Source organism: Drosophila subpulchrella, chromosome 2L (assembly GCF_014743375.2).
Source record: "Drosophila subpulchrella strain 33 F10 #4 breed RU33 chromosome 2L, RU_Dsub_v1.1 Primary Assembly, whole genome shotgun sequence".
Taxonomy (NCBI): Eukaryota; Metazoa; Arthropoda; class Insecta; order Diptera; family Drosophilidae; genus Drosophila; species Drosophila subpulchrella.
Window position 1 is genome coordinate 409,331 of NC_050610.1, and position 20,896 is coordinate 430,226.

At 38.6% G+C, this 20,896-nt stretch overlaps 1 protein-coding gene and 1 long non-coding RNA gene across 2 annotated transcripts in view; one reads left to right on the top strand and one right to left on the bottom strand.

The window, feature by feature from the left end:
- The window catches only part of LOC119548602 (semaphorin-1A), a 206,700-nt gene that overhangs the window by 166,412 nt on the left and 19,392 nt on the right, over positions 1-20,896 (top strand). The window contains 1 exon segment of the mRNA XM_037855959.1: positions 6,420-6,615. Within this exon segment, the coding sequence (XP_037711887.1) occupies positions 6,420-6,615 (196 nt within the window).
- Positions 19,191-20,857, bottom strand: LOC119548604. Its single transcript, XR_005219313.1, has 2 exons — positions 20,735-20,857; positions 19,191-20,678 (listed from the first exon to the last, which is right to left on the bottom strand). It is a non-coding gene; the product is annotated as an uncharacterized LOC119548604 (long non-coding RNA).

The window sequence follows — 20,896 nt, forward strand, 5'->3', positions numbered from 1 at the left end:
AGCAGCAAAGCGAGATTGAAATGCGCCACCTACCGGCGATAGACAGATTTAAGCATTGTGGGCGTTAGAGTGGGCGTGGCAAAGTTTTTTTGAATCAATCGATAGGTATCGACGAGAAAATACATTTCAGTTAAAATCTATCATGAAAATTGTGGGCGCCACAGGCTTGGGCGGTTTGTGTGCGTTAGAGTGGGCGTGGCATATTCGCGTAACAAACATGCGCTGCGCTCAAGCCTACGGAATCTAAATCTGGAATCCCATTTCTCTATCTTTGATATTTTCCGAGATATCCGCGTTCATACTTACGATTTTTTGAAGTATGTGGGCGGTTTGTGGGCGTTAATGTGGGCGTGGCAAACTTTTTTTTGGTTCAATCGATAGGTATTGATGAGAACAATACATTTCAGTTAAAATTTTTATTCTACCATTAAAACTGTAGGATCCACAGTTTTGGGCGGTTTGTGGGCGTTAGAGTGGGCGTGGCACTCTACTGAAACAAACTTGCGCTGCGTAAGAAGCTCAGGAATCTGCACGCCAAATCTTAATAGCCTAGCTCTTATAGTTTCCGAGATCCTCTTATCCTCTTACTCTTTCAGCGAACGGTCGTGTTTTTGTCTTGCGCTCCGAATTTTTGTTCTTTTTGTCCATAAACCATCGGGGTTTAATTCATATTTTCATACGTTTATATAACTTTTTATGTCCCTAACAACATCCGTTCGCTTCGCGAGTGCATAGTGATTGTTTTGTGTTTAAATCAGTGGTCGGCAGCGGCCTATCTAGTGAGCATAGGATAGTGTTCTGCCCATCCTCTGCTCGCTCACGTATAACGTAGATGTTCGTATGACTTCGGCATGAGTCTTCGGGTCTTTTTTTTCTCAGCTTCGGCGTGTTTTTTTGCTTCTGCGGCAGAGAATTTCAGTGCAAAACAGAGAAACGTCAGGCGTCAGAGCGCTGCGCGCCAACTTCGTGTTTTTTACACTTACACTAATGCAAGGCAAACTGTGATGGTATGTGTGTGCCGACCACTGGTTTAAATTAACAAAATTAGTTTGCACGTTCTAATCTCTGTGCAGTGTTTGTTGTTATTGTTTTTTTCTAATTGCCTTCTTCTTTTCTTCCAAACGCTGTTTGGAGCGGTAAGTGTCTAAACGGTAGTTACCCGCTCTCCCGCACTCCCGCTTATAACTTTGTTTTTGGAACATCTAAAACTTACGCTCCCCCAGCTTACTTACTCCCGCTCATTCTCTCCCGCTCTCTAACTCTCTCTTTTACTTGCGTAGCTTTATTCTCTTGGCACTGTGGTTCGGAATATCGCGATAATGGCTGTCTGCAATTTAAAGAAATGCAAGTCGTTAATTTCGGCTGGACAACAGAGCATTCCGTGCCATTCGTGTGAGAATATTTTTCATGCAAAATGCCTTGGCTATTCGGGCCTGGTACGCGATGCAATCGACATGAGAAGTGGCTTGCGCTACTATTGTGACGAATGCATTGCTTATGAAACCCAGGCACTCTCTATAAGGCGGCTTACAAAAAGCACTGTTACGGAATTAATCCGGAACAGCCGTAAAAATACGGATCTGCTTGTGGCGCTTGAGTCGCAGCTCACTAGCCGTATGCTATCTGAGCCCGATTCTCCTAAGCGTAAAAAGATCGCGGTCGATAGACAACCCACGGTAGCCGCTAGTGTAACTCTCTCTGGCGATCCTGGGTCTGCAGCACAGCAGTCGATCTCAGCCGCCGCACAAATGGTACTGAGATCGAAAGCTAAAAAAGATTCGGTTTCCGAATGCAAAGGACGCGAGATTTTGCCGCATGAGACGCCCGAAAAATCTGCTATAAACAATACTTTAATAATTCCAACGCCGCATGTTGACTTAACGTCCGGAGTACCGAATGAAACTGGTAGTGCAGCCGTAAATGCCGTAGTACCAAAACCTGTCACATGTGTGGTACCTAAAACAGTCACCTGTGTACCGCAGCGGAAACAAATTTTTGTTTCTCGGCTAAATCCTGACCTTTCATCCCTGGACATTACGGCCTATATCCGTAATAAAGTTCAGATTGATGATCTAAAGGTTGAACGATTTAATTTTCGATATGCTAGGGAAGTATCATCTTTTAAGATCGGTGTTCCCTGTGCTCATTTTGCAACTATGTGCTCAGCCAATTTTTGGCCTGTTGGCATTTTTGTTAAAGAGTACGAAGCTAAAAAAAAGAAAATTCGTTCAAAGGAAGTTGGAAATCCCTTTAAAGAGCCATCCACATCTACATCCTCATCTATCTCAAAAAACTAGATTCTTTTCTTCAGCTTTATTATCAGAATACAAGAGGTTTACAAAGTAAGTTGACCAAATTGTATACTGATAGTTTTTCCTTGTCTTCCCATGTTATTGTTTTTACTGAAACCTGGTTAAAACCGGAAGTTCTAAGTTCCGAAGTTTTTCCAAGTAAGTACACAACTTACAGGCTTGATCGTCCGTCCCGACGTGGAGGTGGAGTTTTAATTGCAGTTGACTCAGAATTAACGTCTGAAGTAATAACGTCCGACGAAATAAATGACATTGAATTTCTGTGTATAAAACTATCCCTTCCGGGTATTTCTATATACATAACATGTTCATATATTCCGCCATTATCGGAATTCCCGACATATGCGAATCATCTGTCCGCTATCCAGTTTATTTCAAGTAAACTATCAGATAGGGATCAGTTAATAGTTTTAGGTGACTTTAATATACCTAGGGCGACATGGTCCACCGTCGAAACCTCAAATATATTGTTACCTTCAACGCAGCATGATTTTCTTGACGGTTTGCTTGATATTTCATTGTCTCAAGTAAATCATGTATTAAATTTCTTAGGACGATTACTGGATCTATGCTTTGTTTCCAGTCCAGATTGTGTCTGCATAGCTAGAACCTCTGCAATTACTTTACCAGAAGACCCTTATCACCCAACGCTAGAGCTGACTATTGACACGGGTACAAAAGTGTATGAAGTATCTGAAAAAATAGCTAAACGCATCCCCTGCTTTCGTAGAGCGAACTTTGCACTCATTAATAGCCTTATAGCTTGCTCGGATTGGTCCAATCTGTACTTAAGTACTAATATAAATGAAGCGGTTAATATATTTTATAACATATTAAACGAAGTTTTTGATACATGCGTTCCTACGTATTATCCTAAAATTTCAAACCAACCTCCGTGGTTTAACAAAGAGCTGGCACGACTTAAAAATGTAAAGTCTAGACTCTACAAAAAGTTTAGAGCTTCAGGTTCACAAGCTGCCTTTTCCCGATACTTAAGTGCTCGGTCTGATTTCACCGTGCTTAACGCCCAGTGTTATAAAAACTATTTGGCTCGTTGCAAGACCCAGTTTACACTGGATCCAAAACAGTTTTATAATTTTGTTAACACAAAGCGTAAATCTTCTAGTTACCCATCATCACTTAAATTTGAAAATTCGGCTGCTAGCACTGATCAAGCCATAGCCGATCTTTTTGCACAGTTTTTTCAAACCACCTATTCAACATCAAGTTCTCCAGATCAGTCTTACCCATATGTCATTCCTAAATCAAACTTTATTTGTTGTCCTGTTATAAGTAAAAGCTCACTTCTTTTAGATTTGCAAAGGGTCAAACCAGTCTACTCTCCGGGTCCTGACGGAGTCCCTGGATGTGTGCTTAGGTATTGCGCTGAGACTTTGTGTAGACCATTGCACAAACTGTTTACTTTGTCTTTAGAAACATCCGATTTCCCACACAGATGGAAGGAATCGTTTGTTATCCCGCTTCATAAAAAAGGGAGTAAATTGAACGCAAGTAATTACAGAGGTATTTCAAAGCTATCAGCAATACCGAAGCTCTTTGAGAACATTATTACGCCTCATTTACAACACAGTTGTAGGTCCCTTATTTCCTCTTGCCAACACGGATTTGTAAAACGTAGGTCAACGACAACCAACCTTTTGGAGTTTACTTCATTTGTTATAGGAGGTTTTAGAAAGAATCGTCAGACTGATGTGGTCTACACTGATTTTAGTAAGGCGTATGATTCTGTAAATCACCCGATTTTAGTCCGGAAATTGGACCTTTTAGGGTTTCCAGGTGATCTTCTTAGGTGGATTTTAAGTTATTTGAATGATAGGACTCAAAGGGTCATTTTTAAAAACTCTTTGTCATCCCTAATCCGAGTTACTTCCGGTGTACCACAAGGAAGTCATCTTGGTCCGCTCCTGTTTACATTATTTATAAATGACCTTCCATTAGTCTTAACGAAGTCACGGGTTCTTATGTACGCAGATGACGTTAAGTTGTGCCTGCAATATAATGACCCCGCACAAAGTTTAGCTTTACAATCGGATCTAAATGCATTTCAAACATGGTGCATGGATAATGAATTGAATTTAAATGGTTCTAAGTGTAAACTAATGACCTTTTTTCGTGTCAGCCCCCACTACTCAACGTATACTTTGAGTGGTTGTGCGTTAGATAGGATAACGCATGCTGACGACCTTGGAGTCTACATGGATCCTAGACTTAAATTTTCCGATCACATTACTACTATGGTAAATAAAGCCAGGGGCGTGCTTGCATTTATCAAAAGGTGGTCGAAGGAATTCGATGATCCCTATGTCACAAAGACCTTGTTTATTTCATTAGTCCGACCAATTCTTGAGTACTGCGCTCCTGTTTGGAGTCCCCAATATGGGGTGCATATAGACCGGATTGAGTCTGTGCAAAAAAACTTCTTAATATTTGCCTTACGGAGACTTAACTGGGATACAAGCCTAATACTACCATCCTACTCTAGTAGACTACTTCTAATTAACTTACCATCGTTAGCTAACCGTAGAACTATGCTTGGTATTACGTTTATTAGAAATCTTATTCATGGTGATGTAGAGAGTCCCGAGTTACTGGGTCTCCTGCATTTCAATGTGCCAAATAGATTCACTAGAAACTATATTCCTTTAGTATTAAATCACTGTATCTCTAATTACGCAATGCATGAACCTTTTAGAGTACTTTGCAATGATTATAATAGACTATATCATCTAATATCTACTACTGACTCACTTCCTATCTTTAAATCAATAATACTATCCTCCCTAGTAACTAATTAGTTTTACTTGATGTATTTTGTCTATTCGTGTATTGACCTGTATTTTTAATTGTCTATTGTTACATTGTCCTTTTCTTTGTCCGCGATTATGTTTACTCGCCCAAAACGGTGATGGGCTCCGCGCGTAACAAGCTTTGCTTGGTGTCGTAGGGCCACTTGTTTGTACTGACCATAGTGCATCAACGTCAAAAAAAAAAAAAAAAAAAAAAAAAAAAATCTCAGCGTTCATCCGGACAGACAGACAGACGGACAGACGGGCATGGCTAGATCGACTCGGCTAGTGATCCTGATCAAGAATATATATTCTTTATGGGGTCGGAAACGCTTCCTTCTGCTTTCTGCTGCTGCTGCTTCTACTTTCCGACGACTCTAGTATACTCTTTTACTCTACGAGTAACGGGTATAAAAATTTTTTCCGATTATTTTTATGGGAGCTATAAGATGTAGTTGTCCGATCCGGCTTATATACTACCTGCAAAAGAAAGAAGACTTTTGGGAAAGTTTCAGCCCGATAGCTTTAAAACTGAGGGACTAGTTTGTGTAGAAACGGACGGACAGACGGACATGGCTAGATGGACTTGTCTAGTGTTGCTGATCAAAAATATATACTTTATGGGGTCGGAAACGTCTTCTTCAAACGTCAAATCATAATACCCTCTGCAAGGGTATAATTACTTTAATAATTAGTTACCCATATAAAACTTGTATAGACGTCGGAAAGTATGTAGGAGGTAGAAGAAGGCGTTTCGGACCCCATAAAGTATATATGCACGTTCAGTGCAGCGCAAGTTCGTTTCTATATTTGATATTAAATATTTTGTAAAAATTTAAATGATATTTTGTTCCTAATATCAATTATCAAATGGAATTTTGGGGCAGTTTGGGGTCTCCCATTCAAATTAATTTTCGATGTCTGTTGTTCCTTTGATTTTTAAATAAAGCTGTTTTGGCTGCAGAATACAGAATTTAGGCACCTATAATATACTTTTGTACAGAGTACAGATATATTAGTTAATTTTTCGTTTAAAAATATATGGTACGCCATACAACGGAATATACGTCAAAATTTTTGATGTGGATTTTCAATGTGGATTTTCGATCTTGCTAGTGTGCGTTGTCCGTGTAAAGCTTTTTGGTTGTGGTGGTGTATCATTTCTATGGTCTTTGGTACGAGTGATGATATATTGACTTCGCGTTGTTTGTCGAAACAAACTTTCTTTTCTTATTATAAATGAAGTTAAGAGAATAGTCTTAGTAGATCTGCTAAAATTGTTCAATTTTAACGTTTCCAGGAGGCCTGTCAGAACTACATTCGCATTATGGTGGTGCCATCGCCGGGACGCCTCTTCGTTTGCGGCACCAACTCGTTCCGCCCCATGTGCAATACGTACATTATCAGCGAGAGCAACTACACGCTGGAGGCAACAAAGAACGGACAGGCGGTGTGTCCCTACGACCCCCGTCACAACTCCACCTCTGTGCTGGCTGGTAAGTGCACAATTTACCGAAAAACACTGTGTTGCTAACCCAAAATATGAAAACTTTTATAACTAAATGGCTAATTGATTATATTTTCCGTTAGGGCTTTAAAATAAAAAGTTTTCTTTGATAACGGAGTTCTCTAAGACTTGTACTCGACAAAAATAAAAACCTTAAATAGAGGTAGTTAGCAACTCAAATAAGGAAACGGAATATTAAGTACTTCTATTTTGAGAGAGCTGCATAAAGACAACACTACTTATGACTGTATAAACCCAATCACTAATTTTTCGTTGAATAACTAACTGAATTTTGTATGAGGGTTGTCAATTTTGTTCAGCCTGTAATCGCCATTCGTAGTAGGACAAAAAACTGCGGAATGTGATTGTGAGTCGACTCATCTTGTTGTCATTGACCCTGCCATATAAATCGAGTAAAAACCATTATTTATCATGTAAGGCCTGCGTTATTTAGGTTTTTTATACCAGTTACTCATAGAGTAAAAGGGTATACTATATGCGTCGGAACGTATGTAACAGGTAGAAGGAAGCGTTGCCGACCCCATAAAGTATATACATATATTCTTGATCAGGGTCACTAGCCGAGTCGATCTAGCCTTGTCCGACTGTCTTTCCGTCTACTACAAAAGCTAGATAGTTAGAATTCGGTAAGTAGATTCCTGAGCCACGCCCACTCTAACGCCCACTAACCACCCAAAACTGTGGCTCCTACAGTTTTGATGCTAGAGTAAAAATTTAAACTGAAATGAATTGTTCTTATCAATACCTATCGATTAACATAAAAAAAGTTTGCCACGCCCACAAACCGCCCACAAACTTCAAAAAATCGTAGGTATGAACGCGGATATCTCGGAAACTATCAAAGATAGAGAATTGGGATTTCAGATTTAGATTCCGTAGCCTTGTTATTCGAATATGCCACGCCCACTCTAACGCCCACAAACCGCCCAATCCTGTGGCGCCCATAATTTTCATGCTAGATAAAAAATTGTAACTGAAATGTATTGGCCTCGTCAATACCTATCGATTGATAAAAAAAAATATTGCCACGCCCACTCTAACGCCCATTACGCTTAAGTCTGTCTACCGCCGGTAGGTGGCGCATTTCAATCTAGCTTTGCTGCTTGCATATCTCCATTTCCCTTTGGTCCCTTTCGCTGAGTAACGGGTATCTGATAGTCGAGGTACTCGACTATAGCGTTCTTCCTTGTTTTAAGATTGTAGAATTCAGAACTATTTATGTAAAAATCGGACGACTTTATAATATAGGTTTCATAGGAGTATACGTATATATTTTATTATACAAATTTTCCAAATACATGATTTTTGTAATATACCAATGATTTTAGTTTCTTGATATGGTTTAAGCTGCAGGGGTATATGACTTTTTTTCTAGTTAGTATTGTTGTGGGATGCCGAATGGTAGACAACTGCAAGTTATGACAAATGATTCGGAAATTTCCAACATACTCGATATTTGATTGAAATTTATGGCCTTGCCAGGTGTGTTAAGTGGGTAATAAGAAATCGTTGAATATGCAATAATAGATATCTTGAAATCTCGAGGTTAGGGTTTAGGAGGCGTTCTTTACACCCAAAAAAAAATCGCCCTTAATTCTAATGATGATAATAATTCTATGATTTTCATCCAACGGCGACTCGCCTTTATTTTAAATAAATAATTTTCTTGAATTTATGGTTTGCCATTTCTGGAAATAATGACACATTTTTCTTCAATGTATGGTAAATAACCTTAAAATTAAGGAACATTTTCTAAAAATAAGAAAAAAATATTTATAATGTAAGATCACCTTTTTTTACATTAGAGGAATTTGGTTGGTTTTGTATACCAATTTTGGATTTTAAATGGATAAAACCGTTTCTAATATTAATGGCAATTATTACATGGGAATATAGTCTATAAATTTTTATATTTACCTGTATTTATGTAAAATTAATTTTATATAAATACTTTTTATAAACATATAAATAACAAATGGAAAAATCCTTACCTCAGACAACCCCGGCAACCCGCAACTGACGTCTTAACCATTCGGCCACGCGTGCTTTTTGTCATACAATGACTATGAGGGCTATTGTGCTTTTGGTCCAGCTTTACGCTTACCAATAACGTTTATTCTAATCTAAACTCTTTTAACAACCGTTTAAACAATTTGGTAAATAGTAAAGTCAAACTAATAAGAATAAAAATTAAATTAATTAAAAAAAAGAAAAATTAATAAACAAAGGGTACACTTGCCGTGGCGTGGGCTCGAACCAGGTACTTTTGTACGATTGTTTATTGACCGGACGTCTTTACCAGCTAGACCACCATCAAAATGTATAAAAAAAGTCACCTTTCCCTTAAAATATGGGCATTTCTTTACTAAATTTAAGTAAGAATTTACCATTATTTCAAGAAAAAAGTCAAGAAAAATTCGCCATTAGTTAAAGAAAAAATTTCGATTTTTCCTCTACTTCTTTACAAAAAAAAAAATATGGCGAAATTCCGTAAAGTTTAGAAACTTTTTCTATAATCAAGAAAATATTTCTTAATTCAAGAAAATATTTCTTAATTCAATGGCGTTTTAAAATCACGGGCGATTTTCTAATATTTATGGTGATTTTTGTTTTGAGTGTAATATTCCCTTCTTATTTTAAGAAAATGGTGTTGATTTTCTAGTTATACCCGTTACTCGTAGAGTAAAAGGGTATACTAGATTCGTCGGAAAGTATGTAACAGGCAGAAGGAAGCGTTTCCGACCCCATAATGTAAATATATTCTTGGTCAGGATCACTAGCCGAGTCGATCTAACCATGTCCGTCTGTCCGTCCGGATGAACGCTGAGATCTTGGAAACTATAAGAGCTAGGCTATTGAGATTTGGCGTGCAGATTCCTGAGCTTCTTACGCAGTTTGTTTCAGCAGAGTGCCACGCCCACTCTAACGCCCACAAAGCGCCCAAAACTGTGGCTCCTACAGATTTGATGCTAGAATGAAAATTTTAACTGAAATGTATTGTTCTTATCAATACCTATCGATTGATAAAAAAAAGTTTGCCACGCCCACTTTTACGCCCACAAACCGCCCACAAACTTCAAAAAATCGTAAATATGAACGTGTATATCTCAGAAACTATCAAAGATAGAGAATTGGGATCTCAGATTTTGATTCCGTTGCCTTGTGCGCAGCGCAAGTTTGTTACGCGAATATGCCACGCCCACTCGGACGCCCACAAACCTCCCAAGCCTGTGACGCCCACAATTTTCATACTAGATAAAAAATTTTAACTGAAATGTATTGGTCTCGTCAATACCTATCGATTGATCCAAAAAAAAAACTGCCACGCCCACTCTAACGCTCACAACGCTTAAATCTGTCTACCGCCGGTAGGTGGCGCATTTCAATCTCGCTTTGCTGCTTGCATATCTCCATTTTCCTTTGGTCCCACAAACTTCAAAAAATCGTAAATATGAACGTGTATATCTCAGAAACTATCAAAGATAGAGAATTGGGATCTCAGATTTTGATTCCGTTGCCTTGTGCGCAGCGCAAGTTTGTTACGCGAATATGCCACGCCCACTCGGACGCCCACAAACCTCCCAAGCCTGTGACGCCCACAATTTTCATACTAGATAAAAAATTTTAACTGAAATGTATTGGTCTCGTCAATACCTATCGATTGATCCAAAAAAAAAACTGCCACGCCCACTCTAACGCTCACAACGCTTAAATCTGTCTACCGCCGGTAGGTGGCGCATTTCAATCTCGCTTTGCTGCTTGCATATCTCCATTTTCCTTTGGTCCCTTTAGCTGAGTAACGGGTATCTGATAGTCGAGGTACTCGACTATAGCGTTCTTCCTTGTTTTTATTATGATTATAATATTTGGGCTTACTTCTATTTACATTGAATGTTTTACTTTAATGCATTTGCCGCTAGAGTAAAATTTGCTCTTGCCAAGGCTTTCCATTGCATATAGAATGCATTTTTATTCGCCACTTGCACAGCCCAGAAACTCAGCCAATAAACAAGCGGATTTGGCGACTGCACCCGTTGGGGCAATATTTTGAATCCCCCAACATCCCCTCTGCAAAGTCAAAGTTTTGATAATATTTCCACTTGGCACCCATAAATCGACATTCTTTGCCGTCATGTTGTGAAGTTTTCGCGCAGTGATTTGTTTGCATTTCATTGTCTGTAGCCAGCGCAAACTTTGAAAGAGCGAGTAAGAGTGGGCCGGGAATAGATAATATCGATAAACGTTTATAACTAACTTGAAAGTGTGTGTGGGGGTTTTGTTGGTCCATCGGCATGAGAGGGCACAGCAGAGTGTTGCCACAAACATCCGCCGGATGCAGCAGCCATCCTTGTGCCATATGAGCCATATGTGTGAGCCCACGTTTGTATTCCTTGCCCACACTTATGCACACATGTGTGTTGGCAACGCGCCCACTTTGCGACGCTCGTGCCCCCACAACCCCCGAAACACCCAGCCAATGTGGGTCATAAGAGTTTATCATCAACAAGCTGCCACATCCTGGCCAAAAAAGAAGCAGCCAAACCTGAAGCTGTTGTCAGCCGCCATTTTCTTTATTGCTTGCAGCCATTTCTGCATCCATTACTTTCTATCTAGCCGCCGGGTATACCGGATTTCTATATAGTCTGAGTGCATAGTGGTGTCTTGTGTTCGTCCCGGGTAAGCGACAAAATTAACACACGCAGATAGGGAGATTTTAGAATCCATATAAATTCATGGGGAGAAATACCACAATTCGTAATTAGCCACACTCAAAAAACAAAACGACATAAATCGTAGCAAAACTACCTAACATTTTAGAAATCGGTCAAAAACGAGCCAAGGCCCATTTGGGTAATATTTAACCAAACAAGAAAGGAAGTTAGCTTCGGCAAGCCGATGTTAGTATACCCTTGCAGTTATAATTATTAAATTTTAAAATACAAAAAATTATATTCCCAATAGTATAAGATAATATGTCAAAAAACATCGAAGCTATAATTTGTTTCATATTATTTTCCCACCAATTTTCCGATCGTTTCTATGGCAGCTATATGATATAGTCTTCCGATTTTGATAAAACTAAATTCGAAATTCAGAACTAATTAAAAAATGTTATTTCCAAGCGTAGGAGGTTATATGTTAAAAAACACCGAAGCTATAATTTGTTTCATATTATTTTCCCACCAATTTTATGATCGTTCCTATGGCAGCTATATGATATTGTCGTCCGATTTTGATTAAACTAAATTCGAAATTCAGAACTAATTAAAAAATGTTATTTCCAAGCGTAGGAGGTTATATGTTGAAAAACACCGAAGCTATAATTTGTTTCATATTATTTTTCCACCAATTTTCCGATGGTTCCTATGGCAGCTATATGATATAGTCGTCCGATTTTAATAAAATTTAATTCGAAATTCACAACTAATTAAAAAATGTTATTTCCAAGCTTAGGAGGTTATATTTTAAAAAAGACCAAAGATATAATTAAAAAACATTTTATTCCGATTATTTCTATGGGAGCTATAAGATATAGTTGTCCGATCCGGCTGGTTCCGACTTACTTGTATATACTACCTGCAAAAGAAATAATACTTTTGGGAAAGTTTCAGCCCGGTAGCTTTAAAACTGAGAGACTAGTTTGCGTAACGGACGGACAGACGGACACGGCTAGATCGACTCGTCTAGTCATGCTGATCAAGAATATATTTACTTTATGGGGTCGGAAACGTCTCCTTCACTGCGTTGCAAACTTCTGACTGAAATCAATATACCCTCTGCAAGGGTATAAAAATGGTATTACAAAGTCTAACATTTGGACATATACGACCTACAAATTTGGAATTAAAAAAAATTTGAGTGTTTACTCATGGTAAACCATTATAGCTTTTTTTTATTGTTTATTAAAGTAATTTAAGTAAATTCGGAAAAGAGAAACCACACATTTGTTTATGTTGTCCGCGGTAGAAATCGATCCCCGGTAACCTCTGGTCTACGAAACCACATCAATGCGGCAAAACGAAAGACTGCTTCTAGGGGCACAAGCGAATTCTATTTTTAGGATCCTCTAGCATAAAAATGTAGTCTACTATTAACTTTAAAATATATAAGGTAAACCATTACCTAACACTAAAATTTTAGTGACCTAAAAAAAGTAATACTAGTTAGTAATAAACAAAGCAATAAAGTATTAATATTAGATATCAAAACATTCCTAAGGTAGCGTTAGTTGTCTCGTTCAGGCTCGTTTACTTTTTTCTTGAGTTGGCAGGTCTGTTAATGACATCTGGGCCAAATTTCATGTCAATGTCATGATCAGTAATATATTTACATATTTCAAACTTCTTTCAATATTATTTTTTGACTTTGATCAAAAACTAACTATGTTCTGAACACGATCCTTCCACGGGGTATTAACAAACCGGTCCCTCACTTTCTAATTTTTGCATCGTTTTTCCTGGGCCCTCTCTTATGCTCTTATTCCACTTTGATTCATGGTCCTAATATTAAATCGACATTTTACATATAACCACCGAGCTGCGTCTTTAGTCATTTGATGGTTGTCAGTTTTCCAGCGCTCGCTCTGTCAGGACTTAAGGACATGCGACTTGGATTTTGGGAACGGTTAGCCGGGCCATGTTGTTTAGATTACAAATTGCCCAGGACAGAGCTAGCACATACAAAATACCCACCGTGGTGGTGCACTAAATAACACCAACAATGGCAGCAAGTCTAGAAAAGTTTCTGTTCAAAAAAAAAAGAAAAAAAAGCACGATCGAAAAAAGTCGAAGAAAAACCAGAACTAGCTGAAAAATGTTATCAATTCAGTTTTTATTCGTGACAGGGCGTTGATGTCATGGGTTGACGTGGGCGTGGTCGGTAACTGGCACAAAAGTTTTCCCTGCCCACCCCTGACCATTTTCCTTTTCTCCTCTTGGCCGCAGTTTTCTAACGCTTTGCGCAAAAAGTTCGTGGACACATTTTTGTGCCAATTTCGTTGTAAAAATATTGTTGTAACCATGATGAAGTTTTCAATTGCTTTTTCCACCAATATACGACATCTAGCCTCCCAGCCCATCCCCCTTATCCTGTTCGCTTTTTTGTTCGATTTAAAAAGTGCATGCGAAATAAATTTCAATCGCTGACAGTGTCACCCATTGAAATCAGCCAGAGTACAAAACTTTCCCAATAAAAAATTAAACACTCCAAAAAGAGAAGGAAAGAAGGAAAAATAAAGCAAAAAGGTTCTTATTTAGTGGGTTCTGGAAAAATGGAAAAAAACACGTTTTAGCTTAGCTGGCTGTGTCGTATAATTTGTTAAATATTTTCATTTGAAATTAAGGTTGGGAAGGAATTGGAAATGGCACTTTTGCCCGTAGTGGGCGGAAGTTCAGGATCTCTTAAAGTCCGTGTCAACAAATATAACATTGAGATTGAAAAAATATATTTAAAAAAACATTCTTTTTCAAGACAGATTAAAACCCGTTTTAATATTACCCTATGTCACTATATTGGGCTCCAGATCTATTTTTAAATATTCGCACTTTAAGCAGCCAACATTTCAAAAATTATTTGTGTTATCCTTTTTTCCAAACCTGAAGCGTTTGAAAGTTTGTCTCCAATATTTTACAGAATTATTTTGTGCTATATGTTCCGCCTTGCGGCAATTCGGTGCACTGAATATTAAACTTGGACCACGCAGATTTCATCCCCGTTTTTGACCTTTGGCGGCACTTGAAAATATGGCTTTAATGTCTTACCAATTCGCACACGCCTCAGGAAACAATGCGAAGAATAGTAATAAATAATTTATAACTGCGCATTTGCCACATTAATCACGAGCCAACGCTGCTGCCGGCCAGAAAATAAAAAGAGGAAAATGGCCAGCAGCGGCGAAATCCCTTGCCGGCAAAGTTTGTCCCGTTCCCCAAAAAGCCGACGCATATTAATTTCGGCACACTCCCCATTTAAACCATCCCGTGTCCTTCGAATTTTCCCTCTGCACGTCCGTAAATTCTCAGGCACAGCGAAGCGTACAAATTGCCATCACTTGCGTTCAATTTTAGACTTTTCCAAGCAAATGCACAAACGCGATTAAAATCCTGACGAATGATCGGGGAAGGGGCAGGGGGCCGGGGCGGGGTGTGACGGGACGGACATTGGCGCCACCGAAAAATGTCAAGGACTCGGCAGGACATCGCGTGAACTGTGAACCGGGAACACCGATGCCAAACGACCACACCCAAGGTGCATTTGCATATCGCACAAACCGCTTCAATTTCACACCACGTTGGCATATTCATCTCTATGCCGCTTTACATTCGGGCCCTTTTTCGATTAAATTTCAGTTTTTGTGTAATGTATTTCCGCATTTGTAGTATTCGGATCTTAGCAAATGTAGGTGTAAAAACATATATTTGGACATTCTCATTTTTTGGAGAGTATAATTAGGAACTGTTGTTAACAGTTAACAGTTGTATATATTTGAATCAGTGGCGGATCCAGAATTTTGTTGTGGAAGGGATATAAGAAAAATTTGGTGAGTTGAAGTTTGGAATGAAATACATATTTCATGGATCCGCTTTAAAAACAGAAGCCACTTGAATTGCTCACACTCCCCAAAACCCAATAGTATAACTAAAAATATTCTATAATACGTTTAAGAAACTGAAATATATAGTTAATCTAAGCACTCTGCTGACAAGAAATTTTGTGGAACTCCATACAACTAGACGATGTATCACTGGAAATGTTCCAATTTACGTATTTAATCATTAAGTACCAGTTTTTCGCATCAATTTCTTTTTGGGGTCATGGTGGCTGGGTAGTTTGGACCATGATCCAGGCTCCTTAAAAAATGTAGGAAAGCTAATTTATTTTAGCCAACTTAAATTGGCTTAGGCGAATGACCAGAAGAAAACAAATGGCGCGTTATCTGGAAACCAAAGCCGGCTGAAAGGGTGGTCCTGGTCAAAGTGCGGGTGCAATGCAAAATGAGAACGACAACTAAACAAAAACAAGGCCAGCGACAGCAACAACTGTCAGTTTCATTAAAAACAATGAAATCTGCTAAGAGCCAAAAGTTTAAATGAGCGTCTAACAACTGCAAAGGATAAAAGGACACCAGTGCACACACACACACAGACCCAAAAGGGCACTCGAAGTGCTCCTGAAAAAAGGGGGCAAAAGCGTCTGCAGTAAAATATGTACTCGAAAACAAAGTCCAAACAATAAACCAAATGGTGGAAAAAGCTGAAAAAACGTTTGCAAAAAGCAAAATAAGGGACCAAAGCACAGCTTGTGACCTTTTTAGCGGACAATGCGCGCACATTTCTTGTTTTTTTTTATTCTATTTGTGCTAGGTCAAAAAAAAATTACAAGAAACAATTAGTTCCTGAATGAGGGCAACATGAAAACCAATCTTTTCTTTGTTAAAAATCAGCAGATCCCTGAAGCAGGGGAATTATTAAGCGGAAACGTTTACCTTTTAGAAGACTGAATAGATAAACTCATAGTATCAAGGTTATCAAGCTTGTCAAATTCTGAAATACATTTTTCCTTTTTGTTAAAATCAAAAAAAAACTCGCGCGAGGACTTAAAAAAAAAATTGACCATTAACAACATTAAGATTTGGCTGATATACATAGTTATTACTTTACTCTAATGTTTTAAATATACTCATTTAAAAATTTGTTTATCAACTGGTTGATTGATAAAAATGTTGTAATCAAAAAGAAATTGTTTATATATACTTAATCTGTGGGCATTTTAAACTGCTTGAGTGCAATTGAAAAGTACATGTCTTTCCTCAATTAGATAAAGACCATATTTCCATTTGTTGTCCCTATTTTCCCTTACACTTCTTAGAACTTCGGTCTTCCGATACTCTGCCTGCTAACTTCCTCTTTTAATTGGCAATTACATAGCAGCTTATTCAAAGTGCCCTTTAACTTGTAAACTAAAAAAAGGTTTTTTGTTTTAAAAATTGTCTAAGGTTTTAAAAAGTTCAAATTATTGGAACCCTATATACTCTCTAGCTCTTATTATTCCTGAGATCACAGCGTTCACACGGACAGAAGGACATGCCTAGATTGACTCGGCTAGTAATCAATATATATTTATGCAGTTGGATACGCTTCCTTTACCTTTATAATCCACGAGTATCGTGTATAAAAAACGAACTAAAAATCAAAAGGAAAATGGGAACAATTTACGATGCAAAATCTCTAGAAACCATTTCGCCAACTTAAAGACTCCCAAACACACTGAATAGATGGCCACACCAAGCTTAAGTTGGGAAAAATTGGACCCAGGCCATTACTTGAACATCAATGTGAAAAAAGACTGGGAAGACATTAACTTTTAATTCGATCGTTTACAAGCGCAGTGCCAGATTCCCAGCAGATGCATCTGAAAATGCAAATCAGGCTAAAGAGGGACCAAGAGCTGATAATTGTGGTGCTTCAATAAGAAGCGAATTAAGCTAATTGCCAAATTTTCAAAATCCCCAAAAACAATTGGGACCGAAAACAGCAGAGGAACCAAAAAGCAACAAGCGAAAAAAAGAGAATTTAAATTGGAGCAAAATGCGAAACTGCTACAGAAAGGCGCACATGTTGCCAAAACTTTTCCACCATAACCAGGTCCTCCTTATTTCCTAACGTCAGAATTTCTATAAGAGTACAAGTGAAGTGTAATTACAGGCCAAAACTGATAGCACGCAAAAATGGCAAAGAAAATGTGTTCACTGGGCCCTCAGCCAGCGAGTGTAATTAAAGCCTTGACTCATGGGTTGGTTGACTGCTGTTGGAGCTTAAGATGAGGATATCTTGCCTTCCAAAGTAGGTCAACCGTAAAGTGTAATTTAACTAGTTGATACGGCATAAAGTCTCTTTAAAATAGAAAATTTGGAATGCAAATCGTATAGAAACCAAATGGTCAATTAAAGTGAGTAAATATATAAATGGAAATATTACCCAAGTGTATAAAAACAATATTTACAGAAAAAAATATTTTCATCCCCTGTTTCTTAAAGCAATAATTTAATAACACCATTTTTCAGTTTACAAGTTATTTGATTATCCGTTATAAGCAACTATGCATTTAAATTTCGTCGGAATTATACGGCGACGTGCACAAACGTTATCTCTCATCACTTTAGATTTCCGGTCGTTTCCATCAAATTAAGCAATTTTCCGGATTTCAACCCATCTGACGAATGTACTCTAAGTGTATATTCTAAAATATTGATATGCCTAATGTATATGTACACGGTTGAGGGTAATTACTCTTAAGTGGGCTTTTTAACTAAGGACCCTATACTCGGAATACGCAGGCATGAATGAACCTAAATTAAGGTTTTAAAACAATGATTATCCTTAGACCCTGAAAAAAGGCAATTATAAGTGTATTCGGAGCAGAATGTATGTGCTTGATATCAAATATTTAAAACACAACGTTCCGGTAATAAAGCTTTGCCTGTCCCAGCGCGATTCGCGCCGGTGCCCTCGTTACTTGCACCCCTTACCCTGCCCGTCCTGTCATTGAAAATGAGTGTAATTTATGTATTAGCATGTGCTCGTGTGTGTGCCAGCCGCATAATAAAACATGCAAAAATATGCAAATTGCCGCATTCAACGCGATGAACTTTCATTACGCCTTGTTCCCGACGCTCTAAAGAGCATTTTCCGCTTCCCTCGACAAGCCCAGAAAATCGATTAAATCACTTAAAGAGTTTATCGAACTTTATGCCACAGTCAGAAATAGCGAAAACGTTTTGAAACGAGCGAGGACCCGAGCAAGACTTTTTGAGAAGCGCCTAGAGAGGCCCAACGTGCGAAAGAGATGGGACAAGACACGGCCGATGTGCATAATTTTTGCACGCTAGATTGTCATTTAAAATGAGTTAAGCCCGGACAATTGCTGCAATGCGGAAAAGTTTTCAAAGCCTTAGTCTGAGTCGGATTTTGAGTCCGAGCCCTGCTCGGTTGGACGTGGGTCGTCAGGTAACTGGCGTTATAATGAGCAAACAATAAAAGCAAACGTCGCTGCACGAAACAATGACGAGAAAGAGAGAGACTGGGCGGAAAAGAAAGAGACGTGGGCAAAAACACACACACAAACAGAAACCAATTAGATGCAGCGAGGACAGCGAAGGCCAAAGGTGGCAGCTGCAACTTTTCGTGTCCTGTCGATGTTGCGACAGGTCGACGGGTCGATGGGTCGTCGACTGGGTGCAGGTTCTATCCTATTGTGCACCTTGTTAGCGAAGGCCAAAGAAAGCTGCTTCGGTGCAACAAAAAACGTTCTCCTAAATGAAACTACAACAATGACAACCTTCGGTCGCTATGCTAATTGCATTCTCATTGTTAATTACGTGCATTTAAGAAAAAGTTTTGACGTTCTAGAATTATCCACTGAATTTAAGGTTAAACCTAAAGTTTGTATTGACACATTATTGCAAGTACTTGATTGGCACAAATTAGGGTAACATAACACAAAAGGGTAACACTGTTACGCATACCAAAAAAATAAAAATAATTCTTTAAATTAAATGCATATCTAGTTTTATTTTGTATAGAATCAGAAAATCTCACAGTAAAAGGGTTTTCTTAAACTAACACATATTGTGCTTTGTGAAACTCTTTACTTTTAGGTGACTTCTTATATTAAAATATACATTAAAAGATTTAATGATTTTGATTTAAGATTCCTTTCCCATTTACTCCACTTGGGAAATGGTTTTTATGGGCCGTTAGCCCCACCTGTCCCCCGTTTTCAGCTTTCCGCTTCCAGCACCCCCGTCCCTGAATTGAAAGACTTTTGGGTACTTCCCCTACTTTCACTTTTCACTCATCGCTTGACTTTTACAGCCTCTTAACTTAAGCACTCGCCTGCCGGCAAATCAGAAGGATGGTCGTGGAAAAATTTAATTTGTTGCAGACGACGCTTTTAATGTGGCTTTTCTTAAATTAATGTACAGCTCTCTAGTCGCTCGTTCGACTATTTCTCACATCTTGACGCTACCGTTTCCGTCACGTAATTCCCGTTTTCGGTGTACCTGCGACGCACTCATGCCGGTCTTTTAAGTTTATAGGTTACTGGGGGACCGCAATAGGGCAACCCCAAAGCCCGGCCAAAAATTAAAAATGCGCTCAAATTCCATAATCAGAAAATTCTATTGAAATGGCGGCCCTCGCTCATTTACTCGTCTTCAGATCTTATCAACCAGAAATTTTCGACTGCAAATATTTCATGAATTAAAACTAATATGATCTATCCTCATCTTTTTTCTCAAATTAGTTGACATAATTAAAATAAGATTTGATTTTGATAATTACTTACATGTTATCTTTTCCCCCAATTTTCGTAATTAATTAAACAAACTATTATGAAAAAACCAGTCTGAAGATATGAACTTATTTACTTTATACCCGAATTGAGTCTCTTTACTTTGTTACCGTTCACAGATAAAATTGTAGCTCGAGCTGCATGGGGCGTCATTCATTAAAAAAGTTACAGCCTTTAGATAAACACAGCGCTCATCTCCGTTCCAATTATTCGGTTCGTTGTAATCCCACTTCAAAAAGCTAGCATTCTCGCCGGTGGTTTCGGACATGTATTTACCCTTGGTCACTGTGTCATTGATATCTACCCAAAAGAATTGGCTATGGTTGACTATCTCTTCAAGTGCTTGCCACTCCTGATTGCTCTGCAAACTGGCCAGGTGTCCTCCCATTTGGCGGCAAAAACTTTCGGCCTCTGACCAGGTGGCAATTCGGAGGTAGTCAATGAAGTAGTGCTTCCCCCCAACATGTGCACACATTTTTGTGGTGTGAGGGGGCTTGGAACATTCAAAGTTCCAGACCACCTCTTCTAAGGTTTGAGTGGCACTGTCACCAGATTGAGTCCCCTGCTCCGTTATGAGTTGGTTCAGTTTCTGGGCTTGATGATCCAACTAATGTGCAATTTCGTAGTAAGCTCATTCCTCATTTCTGACATGACGGATTTGGCAAAGTTGCCATTCTCGACCTGTGAATATTGAAAAGCTTTTGTAAATTCCATTTTCCTATAGTTTATGTTCTTACCAGTCGTCTTGCTGTTGAGTATTGCACACAAAACCCCATCACTAGACAAAACACTGGGAAGAGCATTATTGTTATTCGCAACTGAACTCAACCTCGGCCAAAACTGACAGTGTTCAAGTTCCTGAATTTCATTCGTTTTTAATAACAACAATCTTATCACCT